We start from the raw sequence: 25,958 nt of genomic DNA, 5'->3' as shown, positions 1-25,958 counted from the left end.
TGTTAAGGGTCACATAAGAGTTGCGTTAATGTCAATCGGGAGCGGTATTAGCATAGTAAATAAGTTTCAAGTGCCTGACTATCATCAGACAAGTACAATTAGCATGCTGATCTCTTACTACTGCAGATGGCCTTTATCTTCCCTGCTAGCGATCAGCTTGCTGAATGTTTGTGCAGTGGGAAATGACTCTGGCTTGGACAGCACAGACCTTGTAAGCTGTCTTTAGTTAACAATGATGCCTGGAAGCCTAACAAATTCCAATGCTGATGATGCTTTTTTTTTTCCCCCCCTCTAAACATCTCTCCAGTTACCTCAAGGTCAGACCGCTGTCTGTCTGCCTTTGTTCTTCAACACCACTTTCTTAGAGTGAGGATGACCTTCTGCAGGGTGAAGCTGCTTGACTGCAGAATAGATTTGTATAGCACCCTAAAGGATGGAAATTCTGAAGTCTGTCAGCCTGATTTCCTGCGTGAGGTGAAACGTGGAGGTAGTTGCACAGGATAACTTCCACTAGGCACTATTAAGAAGCAGAACAAAAAGCATTTAGCTCATTTCAACATCCCAGCCAGAAGTTACCAGAACACTACTAACGTGAACGTTTGGGGAACAACTCTGAGTCACTGCCAGTGGTCAGAAACCCAACATCCCATGCAAAGCTCACAGCAAGGAGCAGGTTCCAGAAAAGCAAAGTGCAGCACTGTCAGTAGAACATCAGGCTCAGAGCTGGAATGAGGGCAGCTCTCTGCTTCTCCAATTCAGCAGCACCCACAGCACGCTTCACACAGTCACATGACCAAAACATGAGATGCATACACAGAAAAGTGCCCCTCAGCTTGTGGGTGCTCACAGGAACAGGACTAGTTCTGATGTTCACCTTAGCACAGCATTTGCTTTATTAAAACGGCTCCAGATCATCAAGTCTAACAGTATTCCATCACTGAACTACATCCCCTTAGTGCTTCATCCACACCTCTTCATTACCTTGATGGATGGGGATACAAAGCAGCCTGGGTCCAGTGTTTGGCCACCCTCTCCATGAAAAAACTCCTGGTATCGAATACAAATCTTCCCCGCTACAACTCTGCCGAAGGCTTATTTTCCCAGAACACATTTTTCCCTTCGCTGTACCTATCTGCCCATTAATTCCACTTAGAAACATTCTTACCTGAGTGGTGCAGGCATTGGGCTTAGTTGTTTGGTCTTGTTTTTCCCCTTCTTTTAGAAAAAGGAAGGTGTGTGTAGAGATCAAGTTCAGTCATCGCATCCTTGAATTCATTTAGAACAACTCAGCAGCTTACAACTGTTCACAATACGCTTCGGTCTTACAGAATAGTAATAATGCCATCTCACAGTTTCCCTTAGTTGTATTTATTTACACAAACTTCAGTCACAGTTTACTGCTTTTCATAGCAGTTATGTAAGTCAGTATACACAATCACATTGAGACCTGGGTTCTAAAAACCATTTATACCCTTTCTATGTTTACTATAAAATCATGGCTTTATTTCTCAAAAAACAACAACAGTTAAGGGGTACAGCTTAGTGTTAGATAGCAGCAAAATATCAACAGCTTCCAGTACAAAAAATAGAATCTGTGTTTCTCTCCCTCATATTCAACCACAAGATCACTCCTCATGAGAATCTTCATCCCAGTTTTAACCAGTAATTATTCTGTCTTCCCACAGACATTTGCTTCTAAAATAACATTTAGATTACAGTGGTAGACAAAGTATCCAATGAGAATGGTTTTTTACCACCCTTCCCCCCAAAAATCTATACAATTAGAACTGAAAACTCCTGCTTTTCCACCGTCAGAAGGCCATTCTGTCTCCTGCTGATTTTCACCACACACATTCACATTTTGGATTTTGAATTAAGACTTCTTTTAGAAGAGCTGAAGCATACATAGAGCAAGAATACATGCAGCTTCGCTAGCATCTTTAGCAGAATCCAACTTTAAACCCAACTGAACACGAATCGGTTACAGGGTCAATGAGGGCACTTCAACCATTTGCATATTAGTTTGGCAGGCAGAAGGAATCCTGTTCAGTCTTTGCTGATATACAACCCCAGTAACAGGAGAATCAGCAGACCTGAAGACACCTTTATGTTATCTAAAGCCCGCTGCTCAAATTGCTAATGGTAACATTATCAAATCTCACATGTAGTAACATCACGTTTTAGGATACCACCCTTCCCTTCTGCCTTATTTTTATTTTTTTAAAATTGGATGTTAAATATTCCTGTTGGCATAGGAAACAACTTCATTCCTTTACTGGGCAAAGGAAAAAACAGATCTAGAATTCAAGTATCTGCTTGGTACAGGATTATTGAAGTATAGTACCTTTAACACTGGAAATAATGAAGTTTGGTGACTGAACACATACATCCAAGATCCCAGCTTCAGTACTGAAAGCTGAGAGGCATCCTCTGCAATATTATGTTTTGAGAACAAACATGTATTCCAGAAAGTACTTCAGTAACTTAAAGCTCAAAAAAAAACTACAACAGTGCAAAAATAATAGCAACAACTGAATGAAGTTAAACCATTACCTTAAGTCCAATTGTAACCTCTTAAGAATTAAAAATCCTTTTAAATTCCTGAACATTTTCTCAGAACTGATGGGGAAAAAAAGCCATTAAGTCCAGTTGTCACAGATTTACAGTGAACACAGAGCTCATACTTGCAATTTAAGTTCTGTTTCAAAATGTGAAAGAAGATCGAAGGGTCATCCACACAGGTCAGTTTGGATATTGTATTGCCTCGTATTGTCTCCTGAGCTCCAGCAGCAGTTTTCCAAGTGTTTAAGTTTTGATTTGCTGAGATGTTAGTGCCAACAGTCTCTTGCTGAGCAGTGCATTGTGTCGCTGAAGATATTCTATTACATCTCCTTGCTTCTCAACTATCTCTTCTAAACTTGAATTTTCCCTTGAAAGAACAAAAGTGGATACACATTTCCATAAGAGATAACAGCTTTCTGACACATGAAAGGTCAGTGCATGTTAACCAATACTGTAACAAATTGCTTCCTTCAGTTTTACTTCTGAACATCTTGACTGCTTTTCAATAGGGAAAACAATCTATCTTTATACCTAATCTCATTTATAGATGAGAGGGCAGGAAGTACAAAAGGTTGGCTAAACTTTGAGCTGTGTTTGCACAAGCAAGTTATGTACTTCCTGCTGGACAGTACAGAAGAACCATAGCAATACAAGGCTGCTTATTCAGCTTTTACAAACCTAAGCTAACGAAACAGAGAACACACTAAAATTGTACTAAAAAACCCATGCCACCTTTTCCAACCACATTAAGAAACATATTTTAAGCATAATATTTACATTTTACTTTTGTTGCCTGTAGCTGAGTAAAATAACCACTTCTTGATTAACCTGCATTAGAAGAGCAGTGACGCTATTTGTTAGTACTCTAACAGCATTATCACCTATCTGTGCTACTCCAGATCCAGTGCCTCACATATAGCTACCCTCAGCTTAGAGAATCTCAAGCTTCCACATAGCCTTTGTAACATCACTGTATTTAACCAAAACAGAGCTATTTCAGAAAACCTATAAGACTACAGAACTGTCAAATCTGCAATCAGAAATTAAGATACAAAAAGAACTGAAGTCTGTGAGAATACTTCAGTCTTCCCATACTCATTTGCTGCTGACTGACTTGCAAGTCTGCTTTCTTAATACACAGATGACCACCCTGGAGCTTAGAAAGTCATCCTCGCAGCACTTTGTTGAGTAGCATTGCTGTTTCCATACTTCAAGTGCACTGACAACTTGAGCGAAAGTAGTACAATTTAAACCCACTGTGGTTAAGCTGGTAGAAAAAAAAGTGAAGTCTTTTAGACAAAGTTTACAACCCTAACCTGTACTACCATCATAAAGCACCAGAACAACTCCTGATCAGTAGGTTATGCCATGGAGATCACAGTATTGATAAACCATTCACAGTTGACCTCCATTCTATGAATGCCTAACAGGATTCACTTTTCAATAGACCTTAAACTGAAAGGAAAGAGTCAGAATTGTACAGACCTGGATTAAAATAACTGTTTTGTAATCAGTTCTCAGAGGAAGTTTACACTCTTTAATCAAGGGATCAGAGTCTTTTCCTTTGCTGGTCATTGTTGCAAACTTCTCTGAGCACTTGAGGATTTCTCAGGGGAAGAGTTAAACAAGAAAGGAGTGAATTCCCCCATGCGTTTGCCACAATGTTGATATAAAGATGGAAGCCTGACGCTGCATCAAAATAGCAAGACAACTCTAAATCCTTCCTGTATCCTGAATCTCTACTTCGAAGTTCCATGAAAGCATCTGCAGGCTGCATTTGTGATACACAGAGGAGGGCTGAAGCAGTGGTCACCTCTGTACTTCTGTACTGCAGCTTCTACTATAACCCATATAAAATTAAGTCATGCTGTATTTAAAAGTTCGGAAAAAATTCTCACATGGAAATCCAAGTTAGCTTTGGCTTATTGTTGAGTTATCACCAGGCTCACTTTAGCAACCAGGTGTTGACACAGGTACAAAAAGATCAGTCTCAGTGCCTGTGAGGTTAATGGTTTCTGCGTCAGTAAGAACCTACGTCTCAAGTGGCTCATCCACATTTATAATTCTTTCATGAACTGGAAATAATTCCAACTCCCCTGCTAGAATGTGCTGCTCTGTGCCAGCAACTGAGCAAAACTGCAGATTTACCTTCATGTATCAGCTATCTACAATTTGTTTTCTTGTCTGAAAGAACTGTTTGAAGAAGCTGCACTTCTGGAGGCACACTGTAAACAACAGTGTAAGACACTAACATTTATCTTCCATCCGCATTTCAAGTCAATTATAAAGAGATTAAGCGCAGTTATTCATAGTACATTAAAGACCAATGCAAACAGCTTTAAGTGGTCAAATAATTCTTGCCTTATATTTGAGTTCCTGCATCTATAAAGAAATTAAAATTTCTATATAAAAGCACAAACCTTCACTTGTCACCTGTGCGTACAATAGCAGCCTTAAATCTATGACTCCTTTCAGAACTCTTTTTCCCACATCTATGTGGCTGACAGATTTAAGACTTTATAAATATTTCTACATAAAGTAACACAATTACTTCAGTCAGCATTACCACAGTTGAACACATAAGAGGATTAGTACAGAAAAATATTACCCAAATCCAACTTCTGAGGTTATGTGACTAGGGTAAGCATACATCTTTTCTTCTTCAATTATGTCAGGTCTTGGCTTTGCACGATTGAAGTTGCTTATTTTCACTAAAAGAAACAAACAAATTCATACAATATTTAGAAAGCAACAACAACAGCTTTATCACCAGAGTCCAAGTTAAAAATAGACTGTAACAGATTTGCCTTACAGTAGGGAACAAAGGAAATGTGGGAATTTACCCATACCTACCTAAACCCCCCACCCACTAACTCCTTAACCTACAGGCCATAACTCAGCCATTCTAGAACACTCTATCTACTCTGAACTACTGTATGCACTCATAAATCCTTACAAAGACAACTTAGTACCCCAACAGGGAAAAAAAAAACAAAAGCTGAGTTTACCCATTGCCAATACAGCCTTGATTACAAATATTCTCAAAGACTAACTGAAGACCAGAAGAGGGAAGCTTAAATACACTGCTTAGCATGTGTGAGGTTTAGTTTGTCTCCTAGAGGAAAAAAAAAAACCTCAACTGTGCCTTTGGGCTGGAACTGAGATTCAGTGTCTAAATGCAGGCCATACATTAAGCAACATGTGATTAAAAACACTTGTTGGAAGTTTTGATACTAGTATTGCAATGAGGTCACAGGTTCTTTTATAAACTCTTTCATAAACACTACTTTAACTAGACTACTACAAAGAAGCTACAGCTTGCCTGCCTGTTCCAGAACTAGAAGACTTGGTGCAGAAAGCTATGAAGTATATACAAGAGTGGCTCTTGGATAGCTACATACTGCAAGAAAGACATTGAGGAAGAAGGGCAGTGAAGCTGGCAAGAGGTCTGACACACAAACCTGATGAGGAATGGCTGAAGGAGCTGGGATTGTTCAGTCCATAGAAGAGGAGGCTCAAGGGAGACCTCATTGTTCTCTACAACAACTTGAAAGGAAGTTGTGGTGAGGTGGTGGGTAACCTCACCTCCTGGGAACTAACAATAGCACTAGAGGGAATGGTCTCAAGTTGTGACACGCAAGGTTCAGGTTGGATATTAAGAGAATTTTCTTCTCAGGAAGAATAATCAGGTACTGGACCAGGCTGGTTGAGTCACCACCCCTGGAGGCGTTCAAGAAAAGTTTAAGTGCTGTACTAAGTGTCAAGGTTTATTGGGGAAATCCTTCTGGTAGGTGGACAACTGGACTGGATGTTCATGGAAATCTCTTCCAATCTCAATGATTCAATACTTCACAATGTTGGTTAAAAAAAACAAAAAACAAGTCACTTCTGGGCATTTGTGAATTATACTTAAGAAAAATGTAACAGATGTGAAATGGAGACAGGTGGGGGTGGGAGAAACTGCAGACACTATGTTATTTCTAGAAGAATGCTGAAAATACTTGAAACTACTCAAATATCAGCCCCTGATTAAGAAAGGGAATGTACTGCAGAGATCCAAATTATACATTTCCAGCTACATATCGCTTCACAAGCAGCAGAACTGCATTTAATACCAGAAAAGCCATTTCAGTTTGGCCCACATGAGAAATCTCCACTAAAGCAGCAGAGAAAGACTATTCTTGCAAGTTAATAATATAATAAGGTTTACTACGGGGCACCCTGCTAAAACAATGCTAAGGCCCTCCAGAGGTTAGCTACAAGTTAGGCTCAAAGGTTAGTTATTTCCATGATGGTATTCCTCTACAAATAAAACCACAAAGGAATAGAACAGGAATTTCCAACATGTTTTATGAGAATGGTAGTATTACTTAGTAGGAAAGTCAATAAGCACATATACTTAGTAAAATGTAATGTTTGACCCCTGCCTTATTAATAATGAACTTCAGATTCATTAAACTTACATTTAGAGCTCTCTGCATCATCCGTCTTTCAGGTACACCTACTTCACTTGAAAGACTTATATAAATTGAGTCTGTTATACAGTAATCCTTGCAACTCGATGTAGATTTGATCCCTCATCTCTAGAGCTAACAGATTATATATATATATATATAGCTGACTGAAAGTTTTTATTCAGGGCAGCTGTACTTCATGGGACATATTTCTGTAAACTACTTTGGCTATTTTATGAATTATAAAGTCTCAATTGGTTCCATGACACTTTCATTTGGGAGGCATTAACTTCAGTAATATTTAAACAAAGAGACAGCTATATGAATTCTAAAGATACATGCAACTCCAGTAGAGATGCAAAAAAAATCCACAGGAGAGAAGCAACTTAACGCTACACTGGTACTACCTTCCCACTAAGTTTAGGGGTCATCTACTAACACAAGCAAGGGGTTGATAATTGTGAATTTGTGACCTTAGGCTCCCCAGGATTGCTGTGCAGCTGCAGAGCTGCATTAGTGATAAAGTCATAGAACAGTGTTCTATGCTAAGTGTTTGCCCTATAAAGGTGCACTCCAGCAGACTAGAGGACTGCCTTTGAAATATCCTACAAAGGAGGCTTCATTTTTTTTTTAATATCACATAACCTGTGCTATTTTGAGAGGGGGGAGGAAATATATATATATACACTATATATATATATACACACACACACACGAAAGTCACTACAACAGAGTAAAATCTAACCAAGTACTTTACTATTCCTTTCAGGAATATACAGTTTGTCTTTAACCTTTTGAGTGTCAAACTATCTCAATACCAATCATTACACACACAGACATGTGTGGTCTGTTAGCTTACCTCAAAACGTTTACCATCCCAAAACATGTTTAACTACCTACTCCCTGGAAAAGGCAATCTAAGGTAATTAGAAAGGTCTTCCCCACCTCCAGTCAAATGTTATGTAATAATTAACACTTGCTTTGTACATCAGACCAAGTTTTAGAGAAGGAAGCTTAGGCTTCTGTGGAAGCAAGGTAACTATTGTCAAAAGGGACTGTTTTCATTTCTATATGCACTGCAATTCTGTCCCTCATTTGCCTTGATTCCAGCACTCAAGGAACTCCCTCCCTCCAGCCTCCCACAGCTCAATCTCAAAAAACATCACAACCCACACCACCCAAGTATAAACTGGTTAATGATTTTCTGAGTACTGGCAGTACAAGCCAAGGAATACAACCTTCTTGTTGTTAGAACATCAGGTCATTTAAGAGCTCTTATATAGCTCCAGTCTCAGACCTAACTAGGAGGAAATCAACTTTGATAACAGCTTACCCTATTTTACTAAGAGACACATAATGAAGCCCACTGAGCTACAAGAGGTCTTGGGATAATAAATACTGTTTCACTGGAACACCTCAAAGTTCTAACAGTGTTTAGTAACTTATCTGCACTCTTGAGCTTCCCAGGAAAGCAAGTATACTTATGCTAAGAAGGGATATCTTCCAGCATTCTTGGAATAGCTCTCTAGAACTGCCATGCTCATGTTTCCTTCCAGGACAGGAAATCTACATGAGCAAAGCTAGTTAATTCAAGGGAAAGCCTGACAAAACTACATGCACGGAGACATCACTAAGAACTAAGAACTAAGATGTAGCTCAGAGCTGGGACTTCTCGCTGTATTTTGATTTCTATATTGTTGCAAAAAGAATCAAAACTAAGTTTTATTTCCTAGATGACCCAGATGTTCAGCAGCACTTCTTAGTGTCGTTACACCAAAGCTTTCCTTTCTATAAGAGAAGGCTCCTGAAATTAATTGGTAATAACAAAAAACACAAAGAAGTCACAAGACAAACACTGACTGCCATGAAAATGACTTCTACTTCATGTTTAACCACATGCAGGGCTTGCTTCAACTTTCTTACCATCTGATTCGAAGCTTGGGGCAAACTTAAGATTCTGTCTGTCTGGTTTCACCTCCTCATCAGAAAAAGCAGTGCTACTGTTAAGCGGAAATACAAGCAACCTAAAAGCCATTCATTAGGGGTAATTCTTGCACTTTAGTGACAGAAACTGAAGCTTTTTGAGATAGGACCAGGTAAAGAAGAGAAAGGAATAGAGATTTAGAAGATCAAGGCACATCACACTATCAACTATACAAGTCCCAGAAGAGCTGATAAAACAAGCATCCACTGCTTCACAACTCACAATACATGCAACTGCGAACGCACTACCAGACAATTCTGTTCACAGGACACTTCTGCAACATTTTTTTTTTTTTACTGTCACTTCAGTGGATCTACAGCATTAAGCTTAGCACTTTTGTTTACCAAAACCTTAGAAACCACATCAAGCCTGACAGCCTTCTCATTTGTACCAGATTTGCCTCAGTTTTTCCACAAGTACAGATTCATTTTCTATTTATATTTGCAATTAATCATCTTGGGATACCCAAAGTGTACTACTCTGAGGGCAAACAAAACTGTCCAGGAACAATTATAGCAATCCACACTCCATAAGACAAAATTCATCTCTCACCTGTGTAAATCACTAAGCATGTCAGTGAACTGATCAGCTCCAGGCCCAAGACTCCCAAGATGAGATACAGGTACACTTTACTGTGATCAGGAAAGGAATGCTGGGTTGACAAAATCAAAAGCAGTGCTGCATTACCTGGAAAACAAGCACTATTTTTTCAGGGTTAAGAAATTCACTAGCTGTTGAAATTAACTTATTAGTCTCTCATCCTGGTGATGCACATTAGGCTGCAATGCTTCCAACCGTACTTGCCTGTCAGGTTAGCTTAACTAACACAAGTGGTACAAGCTCACAACTCCTGGCTGCAAAACTAAGTTTCATTTCAGCATTTGACTGTAATGGTAGTTCTGTTATTTATTTATTTATTATTAACGATTTTTTCTGACTTAGAGAGTGAAGAACTGGATTAGAAAAAATCTAACATACAGCATGTATTGACTTGAACAGCTCCTAGTCTTGCTGCTACCATCTTAAGAACTGCTTTCATTTTTCTTTCTTTCAATCCCTAAGAGGCCACATCACTCAGTTTAAAATGAATTTCCCTTCAAGCAGGAGACTTCAGTGTATTTTTATTTTATTAGGATGTACTTCTAAATAAGTTAGACTACTAAGTTTTTCAAAAGGAGATACTTGCACAGGCTTCCAGTCACCTAGCTATTACTTTAATACTCACAGGTCACTGAAATTTAAAGTGAGATGAGCACAAATAGCTAAGGAGAATGAGCATTGAGTTACAAACCTAAGAATTTACTTTTAATTCTCTAAAGTCCCTCTTCTCATACACTGCTGCATGTCTCATATAGAACACAAAACATTCCTATTTCCTGTACAAATGCTATAGCCATTCTGGATAAAGCACTGAACATATTAAGGCCATTAAAACAACTAGAGGACTGTACAGTTCTCCTGCATTAGAGAACTGAACTGTCAGTATATCAACAGCAATTAGCATAAATGGGTGTTCAGAGTACTGGGGCTAACCACGTTCTTAACTACAAATTATTTACATCAGAAGTTCACAGCACAGAACTGGTTGCACCTGAATATTTACAGTTGCCCACAGTTGGTAAATCAGGGAAGAAACTGACTCCATCTATAAGAGACAAGTCTCAGTTCAGTAGGCAGAAACAGTCCTTTAACTATTATAAAACATTCTTAAGCCTGCTGTAGTCTCATCTTGTCACTGCATGCCAAAAGCATCTCCAGAGCTCTATCTAGTGGCCATAGCCTGAAGTTTTGCACATTCAAACAAGGTTTTCCCATATATCTTTTAACGACTAGATGGAATGAAAGCTAGGGTTTTATATGCAGCAGGGCCACACCCTACAAGGCTGGTGAAAAGTTTATATTCCAGCTCTTTAGAAGATTTACAGCTAAGAAAAACACTGTGAAAGCTACTGCTCTTCCCTGCTACTCTGACATTTACACATGGAGAAGCCCCTCAAATTACACGGATCTTTAGATTTAATGAAAGAGGGCTTCTTTTATTTCTTTAAGAAAAAGAAAAAGAGAAGCAACTGACTGTTGAAACATTTTGCAGCTTCACTGGCTAGTGGCGTAGCATAGAACACATGAAGAAAAAAGCCCACTGTCATACATCACATACTGTCCACTGAAAGAAAAACATGCAGTTGCAAGGAAAGCAAAACATGGAGCCCTACTGAAGACTGTTAATTCACTTGTTTAACTCACTCAAGACATTTGTTGAACAATAGTTGATACAACTGTTTTTACTGAAATACTAAGCTTAGTATTAGCTTCCTGGATGGATTTGCAGTCTCGTCACTTATCTAACTAGATTAATCAGTATGCAAATTAACATCACTAGCAGCTAAACACAAATCACTGAATCACTAGATTTGTTACTTCAACTTCTGAGCACTTTTGTACTATAAAGAGTTCCTTAAAACATGCATCCAGCAAGTCAGAACAACCCATCTGGATAAAGGAGCCTTTACACATGCTCATGTGAAGGGGGATTTTTTGTTTTTTTAAGTTCACGATATATATATATACACACACACATATACATATACATACATATATATAACAATGATATATATATATATATAAAAAATTGTTCAGACTTTCGCAACATCAGAATGTAAAGCTTTACAGGACAAACAAAAAAACCAAGTTCACCTCACCTGTAGAATGCATCACCAATGGAAGTCTCTTGAGATGCCTTGTTGATCGATATATTGAGAAGTATCCTCTGCTTCTGATTCTGCTGTGGTGGTGATGGACATAACGTTCAAAAAACACATGCAGAATCCATAGAATTACCTTTGCAATTATTATGACAGTCTGTACTTTAAATGGGTGAGTATAGTTCCCTGGGCATTTATCCTGATTTGGATTGGGATAAGAACAAAACATAGCTGCTAAAAATGCTAGAACAACAAAAGCAACCTGAAAGAGAAACAAAAAGGAGAAAACCCAAAGTCAGCAATCAGCTATGGAAAAAAAGAAATATTGCCATGATTTTTTATGCATTACTTACTGAATTGATTTAAGTTGAGATACGCTATATACATTAGATAATCTTACCACAGTCACATGTAATTTGAATAGAGCCGAACAGAGTTGAGAATCACCACTATTTTCAGTATTCCCCCCCAAATCAATTTCACTGTTGCTCAAATCTCTCTTTCTAAGAGAATTAACCAGACTTCTGGACACTTCCCCCCCAGCTTCACTTTGAGGGGAAAATGTTTCACACAAAAAAAGGTGGTTTTTTTAAATTATTTTTTAAACTCATTCAATTAATTGTTCTCTAGGACAGTCTACACTTCTTTCCATAAATAAGAACTTGACGTTTCATTAGTGATAATTAATCTTCTGAAATCCAATCTCCAGGCTGACATTAAAGAAAGCAAAACAGCAACTCACTACCTTACACAGTAATTTATTAATATGGCATAAAATAACCTAAAGAGTAATTTTTATCAGTTTCTTCATTTAGTTCAAAATTTATCAGAATGACTGGCCTAGTGAATTTACAACGGAAGCTTTTGTGTCTTGTAGGTTTCTCTCCAAGCTTCCAGCATCAACACTGCAGCACGTACAATCTTCTAAGCAACTAGAAGGTGGAGTCTCTGGTGCAGATTATCTGAGGTATATAAGAAATCCCTACAAAATGTTGGGTTTTTTTTTGTTTGTTTGTTTTTAAGAACAGGAAACACTGTCTACATTTTCATTTACTGAACAAGAAAATCTGGTACTCTCACATCCTTGTTCATTCTGTGGAATGAGTATATTAAAACCGAACTAAGACAAATCCCAACAATACAAAGTCAACTGAAAGCTCCCACATACAGCAAAAATCATTTTGCTTCAACTCTAAGAAGCCTTCACACCACTTGGATTTTATAAGCTTCCCATTTTCCATATCTCAAAACTGATAGAAACAACACATCAACATGAGATATGAAAGTCTGATTTTTCAAAGCCACTTTGCTTCAATAGCTTACTCCTATTTCACTTTGCGCACATCCAGCCCTTTCACACCCTTCAACTAATTTTTGTTATTTCCCAAGCAACTATTTCACAGAAGTCAGCCTTTTAGAGCCACTAATTAACTACTGATGTGAACCACCCTCACAGCTCACTCGAATTCTGAATGGAGATCATGACTGAGGGGCTAGGGAAGGAATAAGTGGGAAGAGAACAACTTGCATGCAATCATCAGAAAGCAACATGACATCACAGAGGAAAGCCAAGGTAAAAGGCAGAAAGAAAAAGCAGTAGGGGAAAAGCATCTGCATTAGTCTTAAGAACATTATTGAAATGCAATTAAAATTCAAGGTTACCTTAGAGATGTGATAAGTATCTTAAATGGGAAGTCAAGAAGATAGTTATCAACAGAACATCTAAGCTATAATATAACCACCCCCTTTTCTTACAGAGCTAAGAATAATCCAGCTAACCTCTATTTAGTCCACTTATTGTTAGGTTTGCCATTAAATACAGCAACGCAACTAGCTCAACTCACTCTAAGTATAAGAAGTATATTCTAGTACACAAAATGGTTACATTAAGTTGTGTGATTCCAGCTGTCATGTTCCAGCATTGCAGCTCTATTTATTTATGTCAACACACAGAATGAGGAGACAGCTTGCATAAAGAGTGACATTTAATGAGAATGTTTAGCTTACATTCTAAGGAAGTCCAACACCAAGTTTTCCATCCCAGGTCAAGGTTTTTATAATTAAAAACATACATATACACTCCGATAGAGTAGAATTCAAGAAGCTCAGTTTTCTTTATGTACACAGGCAGACAAGAGAAAGGATTAATAAAGGTATTCTTTCTGGTCTGTCTCTAATACTGCTCTGGAGTCTCCTGACGGAAGCCAAAAGCCTTGAGAAAAGCAAGGCTTGGGAAATGGAAAGCCATTCAGAACCCCAGCCCCAACACACACCAGCATAAGGACACTCCAGAATTTAATGTGACTAGGCAAGCACAACTGAAGGAGCTACCTGCTGCCTACCTCCACTTCTGGGTACAGGAGAGAGAAGAAATACATCAAGTATCACACAAATAATTTTAGAGATGCATTACAGCTTTACCTTGCAATACTATAATGAGTTAACTTCTCCAGGATACTTGCTGCATTTGTTGGCTACCCATCATAAGCTAACCTGATGTCTCCACATTCCAGAGTCCATACACATTTGTAGAATTGAGAGGGAAAGGGAAAAACAACAACAACAAACAAAACACATAAGCTAGCTTTCCCTATCCATCAGCATGCTTCTTTTCAGCAAGAGATAGCAGCATTCCATGGGCAAATATATTGCTGTACTCCACTGACAGAAAATGATACCTCTCCATTTTGTTCCAGTTACTGACTTGCCCTGGAACAGGTTCAGCAAAAGCAGCAAGACTTAACCCGGAAAACAGCATGTTTATATAGACCTGAGCAGTTCTTCCGTTACCCTCTATTTCTCTCCACTTGCAGGAGAGAAGAAAGAAACGGGAACTGAAAAGTTTCTAGCAGTTCTCTAGCATTAGGGTGACAGACATTTCACTACAACTGTTTACAGCAGTAGAAAGAAATGGTCCCAATATTTATTGGAAAGAGTGTAGAGTAAAAAGTATGAAGTGTAGTTCTTTACCACCAACAGCAGTGTCTACCTTCATAATGCAGATCTGAAATGCCATCTAATAGTAGCAGTGATATTCAGGTAGGTGAAACAAATACAGCTAGATATTCAGTTTCTAAGGGAAATTTTAGCCGTCTACTCAACAGAACAGCAGGAACAGACTTCCCCAAATTTGCTTGACAGAGGGAGATTTGTTGATATTACTAGGAAGAACACAAAACATCTGCTTCTAAAAAAAGAAGGCCAGAGCATACTGTACAAACAGACTTGAGGCTGAAACTGATTCCTCAAATTCTAGTACAGAATGCTTTGCATGGGACTGATGAGAAAATTTTTGTCATTTACAATTACAGAATTTCTAAGTTTGCTGGTCTTGAGTATTCTCTGGCTTTAAAAGCACACCATTTCCAGGTCTGTATTAGCAGCATTATGCCATGAAAGTACTATTCAAGTTTCCTCTCAGGATCACAACTCTTCACCTGTTCTTCCTGTGAAGTTTCCACAGGATCATAAGCAATAAACATCCTCAGCTTTCAAAGGATAAACTTGCTACTAGACAGGACTCCCCTCAGCTTTTGTCTACCAATCCCAGCAAGACCTTCAGACTGTTAAGAATAAAATCTTGTTTTGCCTGTGCTTTTCCACTTCAAGACAAGAAATAACACCTGGCTTCTTTTTCACCTCCATTCACTACCGTGCAAAAAATCTAGGAATTAGTCCAACTTGACATGCTTAGTAACTGTGATAAGAAATACTTTAAGTCTTCCCTGTGACATTAACTTCAGGTCTTATTGCAGTAAGATTACTTTAAAATATACTTCCAACAGCCCAGAACAGCTATCATTTAAAATGGCTTTTCCACTCCCTGAAGAGACATGCCTGTATAGGAACTGTTGATTCATGGCCTGAACCTCTGATTGACCACCTGAAGCAAGCACTGAGTCAGCCATGAAAGCAAAGGTGAATACAATTCAGCTCTGTGTCCAGAACGGGTGGAGCCTGGCTGCACCTCTCCTAGGATCCCATTTCAGGGCTGACTGCCACTGGGGAAGAATCTCTTTCTGGAGATCACTCCTCTTGGAGTTTTTTCCTGTGAGCCTACATAGGTGAGTATTTTTCATTTCACAGTATCACGGTATCGTGCGAGTTGGAAGAGACCTTAGAGATCATCGAGTCCAACTCCCAGGATTCGAGCCCACTGTGTAGCAGAGCAGCATTCTGCCACTTACGCCACAGGGGGGAATCGAACCCCGGGCCTCTGGTGTTGCAAGCAACAACTTATCTCTTTCTAAACGCACTATTCTGTATACTTGTCAATTATACATGTGCCATAACGTTACTGTGAGATTTCTGTTTACACGAAAGGTAACATTTCAGAATAAAGATAGCACAACTTCCTTATGAAAATGTACTTTTCGAACTTACATGCAGTAGCAACAGAAAATTGGCAAGGAGAACTACTGGGATAGCATGAAATCTTGGCCTTAGTTGAGAATACAGCGCACGAGATGAAATAAGCGGTGCATCCAACAAAGCTTCATCTTCTAAACTCTGTGTTATTTCCAAGGAGCCCTGGAGCAGAGGAAGAAAGGAGAAGTAAACAAACTCTAGAAGTTAGAGCAATTTCCTGTTGGCTTCAGCTATGGGAAAAAAAAAGACAAGATTAGTATCTCAAGATACGTGCTCTTAGGTTCTAAGCAAATTCAAACGCAGAGGAATCTGACATGAGTCTACCTCTCCTAGGATCACTCTCAGTTTTAAGGAAGCTTAGTCTTAGAGTCTTCCTCTGATTGTATACAGGTGCTGTACAAATGCATGAATAACAGACTTACAAATAAAGTTACAGGTAAAGAAACAGTTGTAGTTTACCATTAACAAATGCAATCTGTTTCCAAGTGATTCAGCCACCAGCATACCAAAATGCGTGCAGCAAAGGATCAAACCAAATCCAGGCAAGGATTAAGAATCAGTTCAGAAAGAAGATGCCACTATGGGCTGGGCAAGACATTCTCTGCAGTCACCAGAAAACATACAGCCCTTCCTAGTCACAGTGCTGCTGAGTACTGGGGTTTCTTTAACTCCACTTTCAGCTCAGATATCTCAGCAATGTATTTCTCCAAAATACTTCATATGTGTGACTATTTATTTATTTATTTTGGAAAAAAAAATAACCTAAGCATGTGTGGAAGAAGAAAAAAAAAGTCTTTCCTTGGGAACATGGAATAGAAAAACAAAGTAGAACTTGAGGGCTGAAATAAAAGCTATTTACTAAGAAGGAATAGGAAGAGATAGGGCAGCAGCTCACTGCTCAGAGGAAGGCAACAAGCCTTAATCAGGACAACTTCTCCTGCCTGATGGGAAAAGGTGAGCTCACTGCTCCCAAAATATAATAACACAGCATTATCTGACTGCTGTGAGGTCAGTTACAATTCACCTCCACATACTGAAACACAGCCAGCACTACATGCAGCAGGTGATACAGCCCCCTGGATGGGTATTGCTACACTCAGGAAAGGAACAAGAATTGAAGAGATGCAAAGCTAAGAAGCATCCTAACTAGGTCAATTACAGGCTTCATTCAATTAAGACGTGCTAAAACCACATCTGTTAGAAGCCAAAGCAATCAAAACACAGGAAAAACAGGCCTCCTGTTGTAGACGAAGCTGCAGCACGCACTGTTGCATAAACACCACATTTACAGAAGCTGCTATAGGAGAATCAGCCCGCACAGGACAGCAGTCTGGGTCTGCAAAGAAGCCCATCACAACCGGACGCCGACAGGCGAGGGCACTTCACGCCCAGCTCTGCACTGCGCGGGGAAACCTCTCGCTGGGCTGGCAGCAGACTTTTTCGGTCAGCTGCTCCTTCCGCCTCACGCAGCTGAGAGGAAGAGCAGGCCTCAGGCGCTCAGTGAAGAGCAAAAACAAGTAAAAAGCGGAAGAAACAGAAGCGGATGAGCCCACCAACAGGCACCCAGCTGGGCGCTCCCTGCTGCTAGACGTGTCCACGCCGCCTCGCGCGGAGGCCCGGCCCCGCTTTCGAGCGCCGACACTCCGCCCCCGCGCCCAGCAGAGCCGCCCCAGTCCCGCTCCGCCCGCACTCACGTTATCCAGGTCCTGCTGCCGCGCCGTCACCGCCATCTCCGCAGCCCTACCCGCTTCACCCCGCACGCCTTTAAGCGGCGGTTCCGCCAGGCGTAGGCCCGGGCCCCGCCCTGCCCGCTATTGGGCCCGAGCCGCGCCGCAGCGCCGGGCCGGGGCGGGGCCGTGGTCGCACGGGCGGGAAGCGCCGCGTAGAGGCCTCGGCTGCGGGCGCCACCTTTAAAGATCTGCGAGCTGCTGTGAGCAGAGCCGCATCCACCCGCTCAGCTTCTTGGGGCCTCTCCCAGGCTGGCTGTGACCGCCTCCAGAGATGGGGCATCACAGCGCTCTGGGCAGCAGGGTCAGCGCTTCACCACGCTCTGAGGAAATATTTTTTTTCCTAACAGCTAACCAAAATTTCCTCTCTTTTAGTTGAAAGCCATCCCTCTATGTCCTGTCTTACTTCCTCTCAGGAACACAAACCCTACTGATAGCAGTGGCAGTGCAAAGCTTATCTGTAACACTGAAGCAAACCCGCAGTTTACTGGTTGTGGTGAGGCACTCTGTTACTTCTATACGGTGCTCTGCCATCAAAGGAGTTAGCTTGGCAGGCGTGGTCTGCACAGGAGATGGCTAATGACCATCTACTCTAAGGATATTTCAATAAAACAAACTCTGTGTTCTCCTTCACGTATCTGTTTTGCAGTAACCAGAACCGCTTGTGTGCAGTGCACTGTACCTAGTCACATAGCCAAGAAGCTGAAGAGTGCCAGCTAGTAATAATCACTTGAATATTTTTTTTCCCCATAAATACATTTATATCGATTTTTAGGACAATTTATGGCAGTTTCTAAAAATCAAAATAGCATTAAGCTTTTTTTTTGAGTATTTTTTTTTTTATATGAAAGTCACACATCATCTCGTGTTGCTTAGCTACTGTTGCTTTCATTTACAACCAAATAAAATGGTCGACTGCATATCTATCTCCCTGCATTTCGCTTTCACATATGCCTTTGTCTTTTTACTTTTGGCAAGGATGATATCTGATGTGAAACAACATGGGGGAAAGAGATATCAATCAAAAACACTAAGTGATTTGGAACAGTTGTTCAAAAACTTATGAACCAAGGAGCCTTAAATCAGGGATTTGATTCATCACTTGGAAACACTAGTTCAAATATCTACACTTTTTAACAGCGTGAAGCACTCCTGTTGCCATGCTTAGTAAAAAACTGGGGGCCAGCTTGCTTTTAGTCTATTTCTTCTGCTACAATCAGGTGAGAAACACATACTTCTATGTATTCAGCATCATGTGAACACAATTGCTGCTAAGTAACTGACTCTGCTTGTCTGTTCAGAAGTTTAAGTCCAAGGTATAATCCATCAGTGTAATTGCTGTATACTTACAAAACTCTGTCTGCATAGATTAGAAACCCAGGATTAAATCCTACGCTTACGCATAACCTTTTCCATGTCAGTAATAATGACAATATTTGGGCACTAATTTTCACAAAGAGGCCTAACACCTACTTTTGTTCCTCTCAGTTTTATTTTAAATTTGGCATGAATGGAAACAGGATTACACTCACAGCCTTTTCACATCAAGCTATAAGGTGTAATTATTATTGCTGTTCCTTATTCATACTGCAGGTACAATTAGTACTTATACTATATTCATCTCTGTGTAAAAACAGTCTGCTCTGAGAACATGGGCTGGTGACACATCCTGCAAGGAATAAAAATACAAATGAGAAGTGAAAAGGTAAATATAACAGTAAAGACACTTGTATTTGCATGAATTGGTTTTAACAGTCCTGACTGACAGTCATACTGCAGTAAGTGAAGTGTACTTTCTAGATTACAGACACTTCATGACTACTTATTTATTTCAAGCTCCTGTCAGTTCTTAAAATCCTGTGGAGTTTAGAAAAAAAACAGTTCACTGTTGAATACATGTGAAAAAGGATTCCTTCTCTGCTTATTTAGCTTCTGATTTTCATGCAATGCAAACTGTACATTTCCTGTAGGCTTTCTGTGTTTATATGTGGTGTAAATCACCCAATCAAACCCCGTCATTTGCTATGAAGTTGTAGCTTCCTAAATAAAATACCTGTTAAAATTTCTGTGGCCTTTAAATGCAAGCTATTGAAGAGAAGAGCATAGCACTGGTTTTAATTAAAACTCATCCAGTCCTTCTCAAATTAATAAACGAATTTGAAAGCTGAGGTCTTGCTGTGACCATAGGATAATTCTATTTTATTAGTACAAACTACTTAGCAAAATGTCCTGTATGTTTATAAAGGAGTCCAGATATAGGACTGATGAAAATAGATAGATAAAAGTTATTACCTCTATGGAAAGACAATTCGGACTGCTTAATGCAGGTGAGACAAAGGACATAACAGTGAATGAAAGAGTTATGAAGAAAAGAATGAGCACTCTTGCTTTCTTTATTCTATCAAATTTCCAGCTGTATTCAAGAGCAAATAAATAGAGGTTCAATAATGGATGCAACTCTTAATTTCATGTTATTTTTATAAATTTACAAAGGAAGCATAAATTAAATTTTAGGACTGAATATCTCAGTGTATCATTTACCTCGAGTTAAACATGAATTAGTTTTAAATGTTTTGGGGCTTAAGCAACCACCTACTTAGCAGGGTAAAAAGTTTACCCTACGTAGAGTAATTTTTAACTACAAATGTTATCGCTTTCTTCTGATATTTCAAAATCACATATTTTTTCGTACTGTATTATAGAGGTATGACAGTAGGACATGCATATACCTGAACCATATATTAAAAGGGAAATGTATCATAGTATCATCATAGTATCATAGTATCGTGCGAGTTGGAAGGGACCTTAGAGATCATCGAGTCCAACTCCCGGGTTTCGAGCCCTCTGTGTAGCGAAGTGGCACTTCTACCCCTGCACCACAGGGGGGATTCGAACCCGGGCCCTCCAGTGCCGCAGGCAGCAGCTTAAACCACTGCGCCACTGGGGGCACACAATGTAATGAAATGTAGAGCTATTTCTGAAAATATTTGGGTTTAGATAGTACGGCAGGGTGATTTTCCTGGAAAAAAAGGAGTATTGGAGATAATTTGCCTCAAGAAAACAGTGGGCAAAATTAAAATAGAGAACGACATTCCAGGGAAAGAATAGGGTTTGTTTTCCACAGACGTTTTTCTGTTTTCCAAATATTTTCTTCAAAGATCTTAAAATCAACAAGACAGAAACTAGCTTGCATGAACTATGTATAAACTGCATAAAAGCCAGGTTGAATGGGGCCCAGGGCACCCTGGTCCAGTATTAGATATGGAGTTTGGCAGCCCTGCCTAAGGCAGGGGGGTTGCATATTAATGATCTGGAGGACCCTTCCAACTCAAGGCATTCTATGATTCTATTAATTTTTTGTCTGCATGGCTAAGTATTAGTATTCTGATACTGTAGTCTTCTTAATATCTTAGATTCTGAGGATACCTATTTTTTTTCTGTAGTATATTAGCCTGGATCCCAATGTTCTTTTTGGGCATTATTAAAATAGCAAGAAACTTTTCCAGATGCCATTAAAAAGCGTATTCCAGGAACACTATCATAAACTACTCATTGTATGAGCATCTGCTTGTACTGGACTAAACCCCTTTATAATTTGACTTAGATTTCCTCTTCACTTTCATTTAATATAATTAGAAATTCAATTCTACTAGACATGTTGCCTAACTAAATATACTGATCCTGAGCTCTTAATTTTTATAACTAGTTTTCAAACACTTGTCATCTTTTTACACCAAAACCAAGATGATTCCAAAAGATGGCTTACTCAGTTTCTCCTACAACAAGCTAGATATGCTTTTCACTTTCTATTATCAACCTATCTGTGGAAAACCCATTAATATCATCTTTGACGATTTTAATGTCTTTGATTTCATTGCCTCTTTGTACAAGGAAAGAACGTGTACAGTGTGTGAACTATATCCAACTTGCTCTTTCTCAGTCTACATCTGAATGTCCCTCAAGTAGGCTCTTCAAGTGCTGGTCCTCCAGGCTTATTTGTGTGTGAAACAATCAAAATTCAACTTGATTCTTTCAACATATCCTGTCACTTTTCACAGTCTAAGCTGGTCCCAATTGCTACTCTTAGGTAAGCTCCCTAGGTAAGCTCCCTATATGCATGTCTATATTCAAATGTGTGAGCTGAACTCTTCTTTTGCTGTAAGCCAATTGCAGGAACCACCAGCTATTGAAACAGAGAAGGCACAGAACCAGCTAGGGATTGGACTTTGTGGGCCCTTCCAATTCAGGATAGTCTATGCCTTTAGGCTTTGATGAAATTAATAGAATTTCTCTGTACAGCTGTACATTCAGTAAGCACTAGATGGCAGTAAAATAATTGGTTGAATGTAATTTAATTTCTTTCATTAGCTGTACATGTTTTCTTCTCAAAAAGCTGTGTAATAGTTGATTGAATTGGTTAGAATTACTTTACAACATTGCTGCAAAAGTAATCAGCTTTGATGGACTTACATCAGCTAAATAAAATACCTTACAGCAATTATCTATGTAGAAAACAATTTTGCTTCATTCTACAGGAAAATAACATTTTGACATGTCAGACAAGTATGAACAAACAGAACAACAATATATGTTTGGCTTTTTTAAAGTAAAATGGTCAGGAAAAATAAAACCACCGAGATAATTTCTAGAACAAGAAGACTACCATATGAGTAATGTTTGTCCACAATGATAGATCATTTGCTAAGAACGGGATGTTGAAAAGCCTTTTGTGTGTGAGTGTAGGCTGTACACAAAAACCGTACAGAACTTACTTCAGTAAGGCGTAACTCTGTGTTGATGGGTGGAGATTTGCCTGACTTAAGTATGGGCTTCTGCTGAGTGGGATGGTTCAGCTTCCCTTTTGAAATCCCTGCTGTGGTTTCCCATTGCTACCTCTGCACTGAACCAAGCAGCTACAAGTTGGAATTAATAATTTTTGATGGGTTTTCCGCTGTTTCAGTGAACTGAACCCACTGAGCACAGAGCCACAATTGCCTTATCCAGTGCAGAGGATGCAACTCAGGCCTTCAGGTATGAGACAGAGCCTGGGTCACCTCTTTCACATATATCTCAGATACATATGTAAAATCCAAACCTTTGAAGCACTGGGCCTCAGACTGGATCTTTACTTTGGGCCTGGGTACTTTGCAGTGCTAATATGACTCAAAGCCAGGACCTATTCTTGCTTCCTTGTTGCTTTCTTGCACTAGGACTTCCACACATCCATGACACTAAAACAAATGTATAATTTACCAAGGAAACTCTACTGTTCAGTACTGATGACCAGTACCTCACTGATCCATTGCTCAGAAGTCAAAAGCTTCTCACCATTGGCTCTCTTCCAAAACTAGGATTGGAGTATATAAAGCCTGTTTACAAGACTACATGCTATATCAAGTCTTATAGGGAATGATATGATGTCCAAACCCTGAAAGGCCTAACTACTCATTTTTATCATGATTATTATAAGCAACATGAACTCTACAGGATAAATATTAGCAATCACTTATTTTCATTAAGGAACTTCTTCAGAATGAAGGTGACAGAGCACTGGAATAGGCTGCCCAAGAGGGTTGTGGGTTCTTCTCTGGAGATATTCAAGGCCCACCTGGACGCCTACCTGTGCAGCCTGCTGTAGGGGGCCTACTTTGCAGAGAAGCTGGACTTGCTGATCTCTAGAGGTCTCTTCCAGCCCCTACAATTCTGTGATTCTTGGTGCCATTACATGAGTGAAGGAATAATGCTAGAAAATATTTAAATATTCTTACTCACGTCTAGTCATATTTAACTAACTTTGGTCACAGTACAATTTATTTTTGATAGCAGCTGTTTTTGCCATTCCTTCTTTCACATTTCCAACCTGTTAAGACTTGTTCTTGCATGACCATAGCAGCATGATGAGCGATCCCTTAAAATCGCTCATATGACAGCGTGCATGCATGGAGCTACATTCATTTTTACTAGGATTGTTTTTCGTGTGTAGGTCTCCAACTTGTGGAACAAGCTTTCTAGAATGCAGAGCTTTGCTGGCATAGCTTCATTTTCAGTGGGTGTACTTTGCTGAGGTGTAGCTTCTGTGTTACCAAAGTACTTTTAGTGTCAGTGTATCTGAAGAACAATGCAGTTGTTGATAAGCATTGTCAGCATTCAGCATTCCTTTGGACCTCTAAAACAAGTGTGGAGGGTCCAAACATTACAAGGGCAGACTTAACCACAATACTGAATTCTCTCAGTAAATGCAGTGAGTTGAATTGCTGCTGTATAAAACAGATGTTTCATCAACAACACAGCCTATTTCTTTTCAAAACTGCATGTATAGCCCCTATATTTAAATGTTTTGGTTTTTTTTTCCTCTGAGTTCTAAGCAGAAGAGGCATTGGATCAAACAGAATCCCCATAAAAATCGAAATGCTATTCAAATGCCTTTTCCCGTGGCTAGACTTGTAAGCTGTTTTGCCAAAACCAGGCAATTTGGCTGCAATCATTTTTGTTACAGCTGTATATGATTCCTTTCAGGTTCACTGAACTAGTGAAAGACATAACTGTAGGAAAAATAAATAAATAAATAAGATTCATGTTCTGTTAGCGTTTGCTTTTGATGTTCTGCATCAAAAGTAACTTGTGCTAACGTCAGACATTTGGCTTAAAAGCCAAAATAACACTGGAACAAAATGACAGAAGTCAGAGTTCTGAAAGGCTTAATGTTCACTCAGGAATGAACATTATTTACTAGCTCTGCCATGATAACAGGCAGCAGGACCTGCAGCTATGTGCCTACAGGACCTATATGGAAGTAGTGTGCAAAAGCGTTCCCTCATCGGCTTCCAGACAAGTTTACAATGACTTCATGATCAGCATCTTGGATCCCTCAACGTAGTGTAGTCTACTACTAGTAAGATTCATTTGGGTTTCATGGATAGCTATGAGTTGCCTTATGAAGTAACACGTTGTATGGGAGATTGGTAATCACAGCCTGAACCTCTGATTAATCAGCTGAGGCAAGTATGGGGTCAGCTGTGGGAGCACAGGTGAGAGTGATGTAGCTGTGCTCCCGGAAGGGGTGGAGCTTGACTCCATCCCCTCTGAGACCTCATTTAAGGGCTGACCCCCACTGGAGCAGTATCTCTTGGAGATCGCTCACCAGGGAGGACTGCCTCAGCTGCTTCAGTCAAGGCACCACCGTTGGTGAGTTTTCCCTTTACTCATTCACTTATATACCTTCTGTACATTTTGTTTCCATCTGTACATTTAAAACCAATACATTTGGCGAGCCAGGCAGGAGCCTGCAAATATCGGAAAAAAAAAAAAATGTCTTTCCTGTGGAATGTGTTTAGCTGGTTCAAGGGGGAGAAGATCACCCCCTTAGGGAAAATCCTCCCTGGACAAATACCAGGGTTTGAGGCGTCCCCATATTTTCAATTAGCGACGATTATCGAACAATGGGGACCCTTACGGGTAACGGGCAATATGTCCCCTTACCATCTAACTGAATACTTTCAGGGGTTGCAAAAAGATATTTTGACAACCAAAGAAAGGCAAATGGCTGCATCCATGGCTGCTTGGCCTTTATTGAATGCTTTAAATCAGGCAGAGGTTAAATCAGATAAGATTGAACATGAAAATCAATTATTAAAAGCCCGCATTGAAAAATTGGAGGGCGAAATTAATCTATTAACGGGGAAAAATTCATCATTTTTTTCAAACACCCCCCAAATTAGATATATTACAATGGATGATAGTAAGGATCCTGAAACATCGGATCAAACTAAGGTCACTAAATCTGACCTAGAAGAGCCACTTAAGACGGACTTATTAGAAGTCCGTCCTATGGTAACCCAAAAAACAAAAAAAGTCCAGGAGCGACCAGCAGGGGTGCCTCCTGATCAATGGACCCCTGCTGACTCCTATTTACACGTAACAGCACGTCCATATACGCCCACCGAACTTATGGATCTAGTACAGCGCTTCAGGCAAAGACCAAGGGAAAGTGTCCCAGCCTGGCTGTTACGATTATGGGACTCGGGAGCAGAAAGTGTAATAGTTAGCGGCTCCGAGGTATCTAAACTAGCAACTATAACAGTCCATCCTGCCCTGAGGCAGAGATTGTACTCAGGGTCCCAGTTCCCTGAAGAGAATCATTCGATCGTAGATTGGATAATGG

At 39.7% G+C, this 25,958-nt stretch overlaps 1 protein-coding gene across 1 annotated transcript; it reads right to left on the bottom strand.

Annotated features, from left to right (window-relative positions):
- Positions 1–1,346: 1,346 nt before the first annotated feature.
- On the bottom strand, positions 1,347–17,903 carry TMEM192 (transmembrane protein 192). The gene is made up of 6 exons (XM_072334096.1): positions 17,765–17,903; positions 16,086–16,232; positions 11,700–11,964; positions 9,553–9,687; positions 5,171–5,273; positions 1,347–2,929 (listed from the first exon to the last, which is right to left on the bottom strand). The coding sequence occupies exons 1-6, from the start codon at positions 17,798–17,800 to the stop codon at positions 2,806–2,808; spliced, it is 810 nt and encodes a 269-aa protein (XP_072190197.1). The 5' UTR covers positions 17,801–17,903; the 3' UTR covers positions 1,347–2,805.
- Positions 17,904–25,958: the final 8,055 nt, after the last annotated feature.

This window comes from Excalfactoria chinensis, chromosome 4 (genome assembly GCF_039878825.1).
Source record: "Excalfactoria chinensis isolate bCotChi1 chromosome 4, bCotChi1.hap2, whole genome shotgun sequence".
Lineage (NCBI taxonomy): Eukaryota > Metazoa > Chordata > Aves > Galliformes > Phasianidae > Excalfactoria > Excalfactoria chinensis.
Note: the sequence above shows the minus strand (reverse complement) of the source record. Positions and strands in the feature narration are given on the sequence as shown.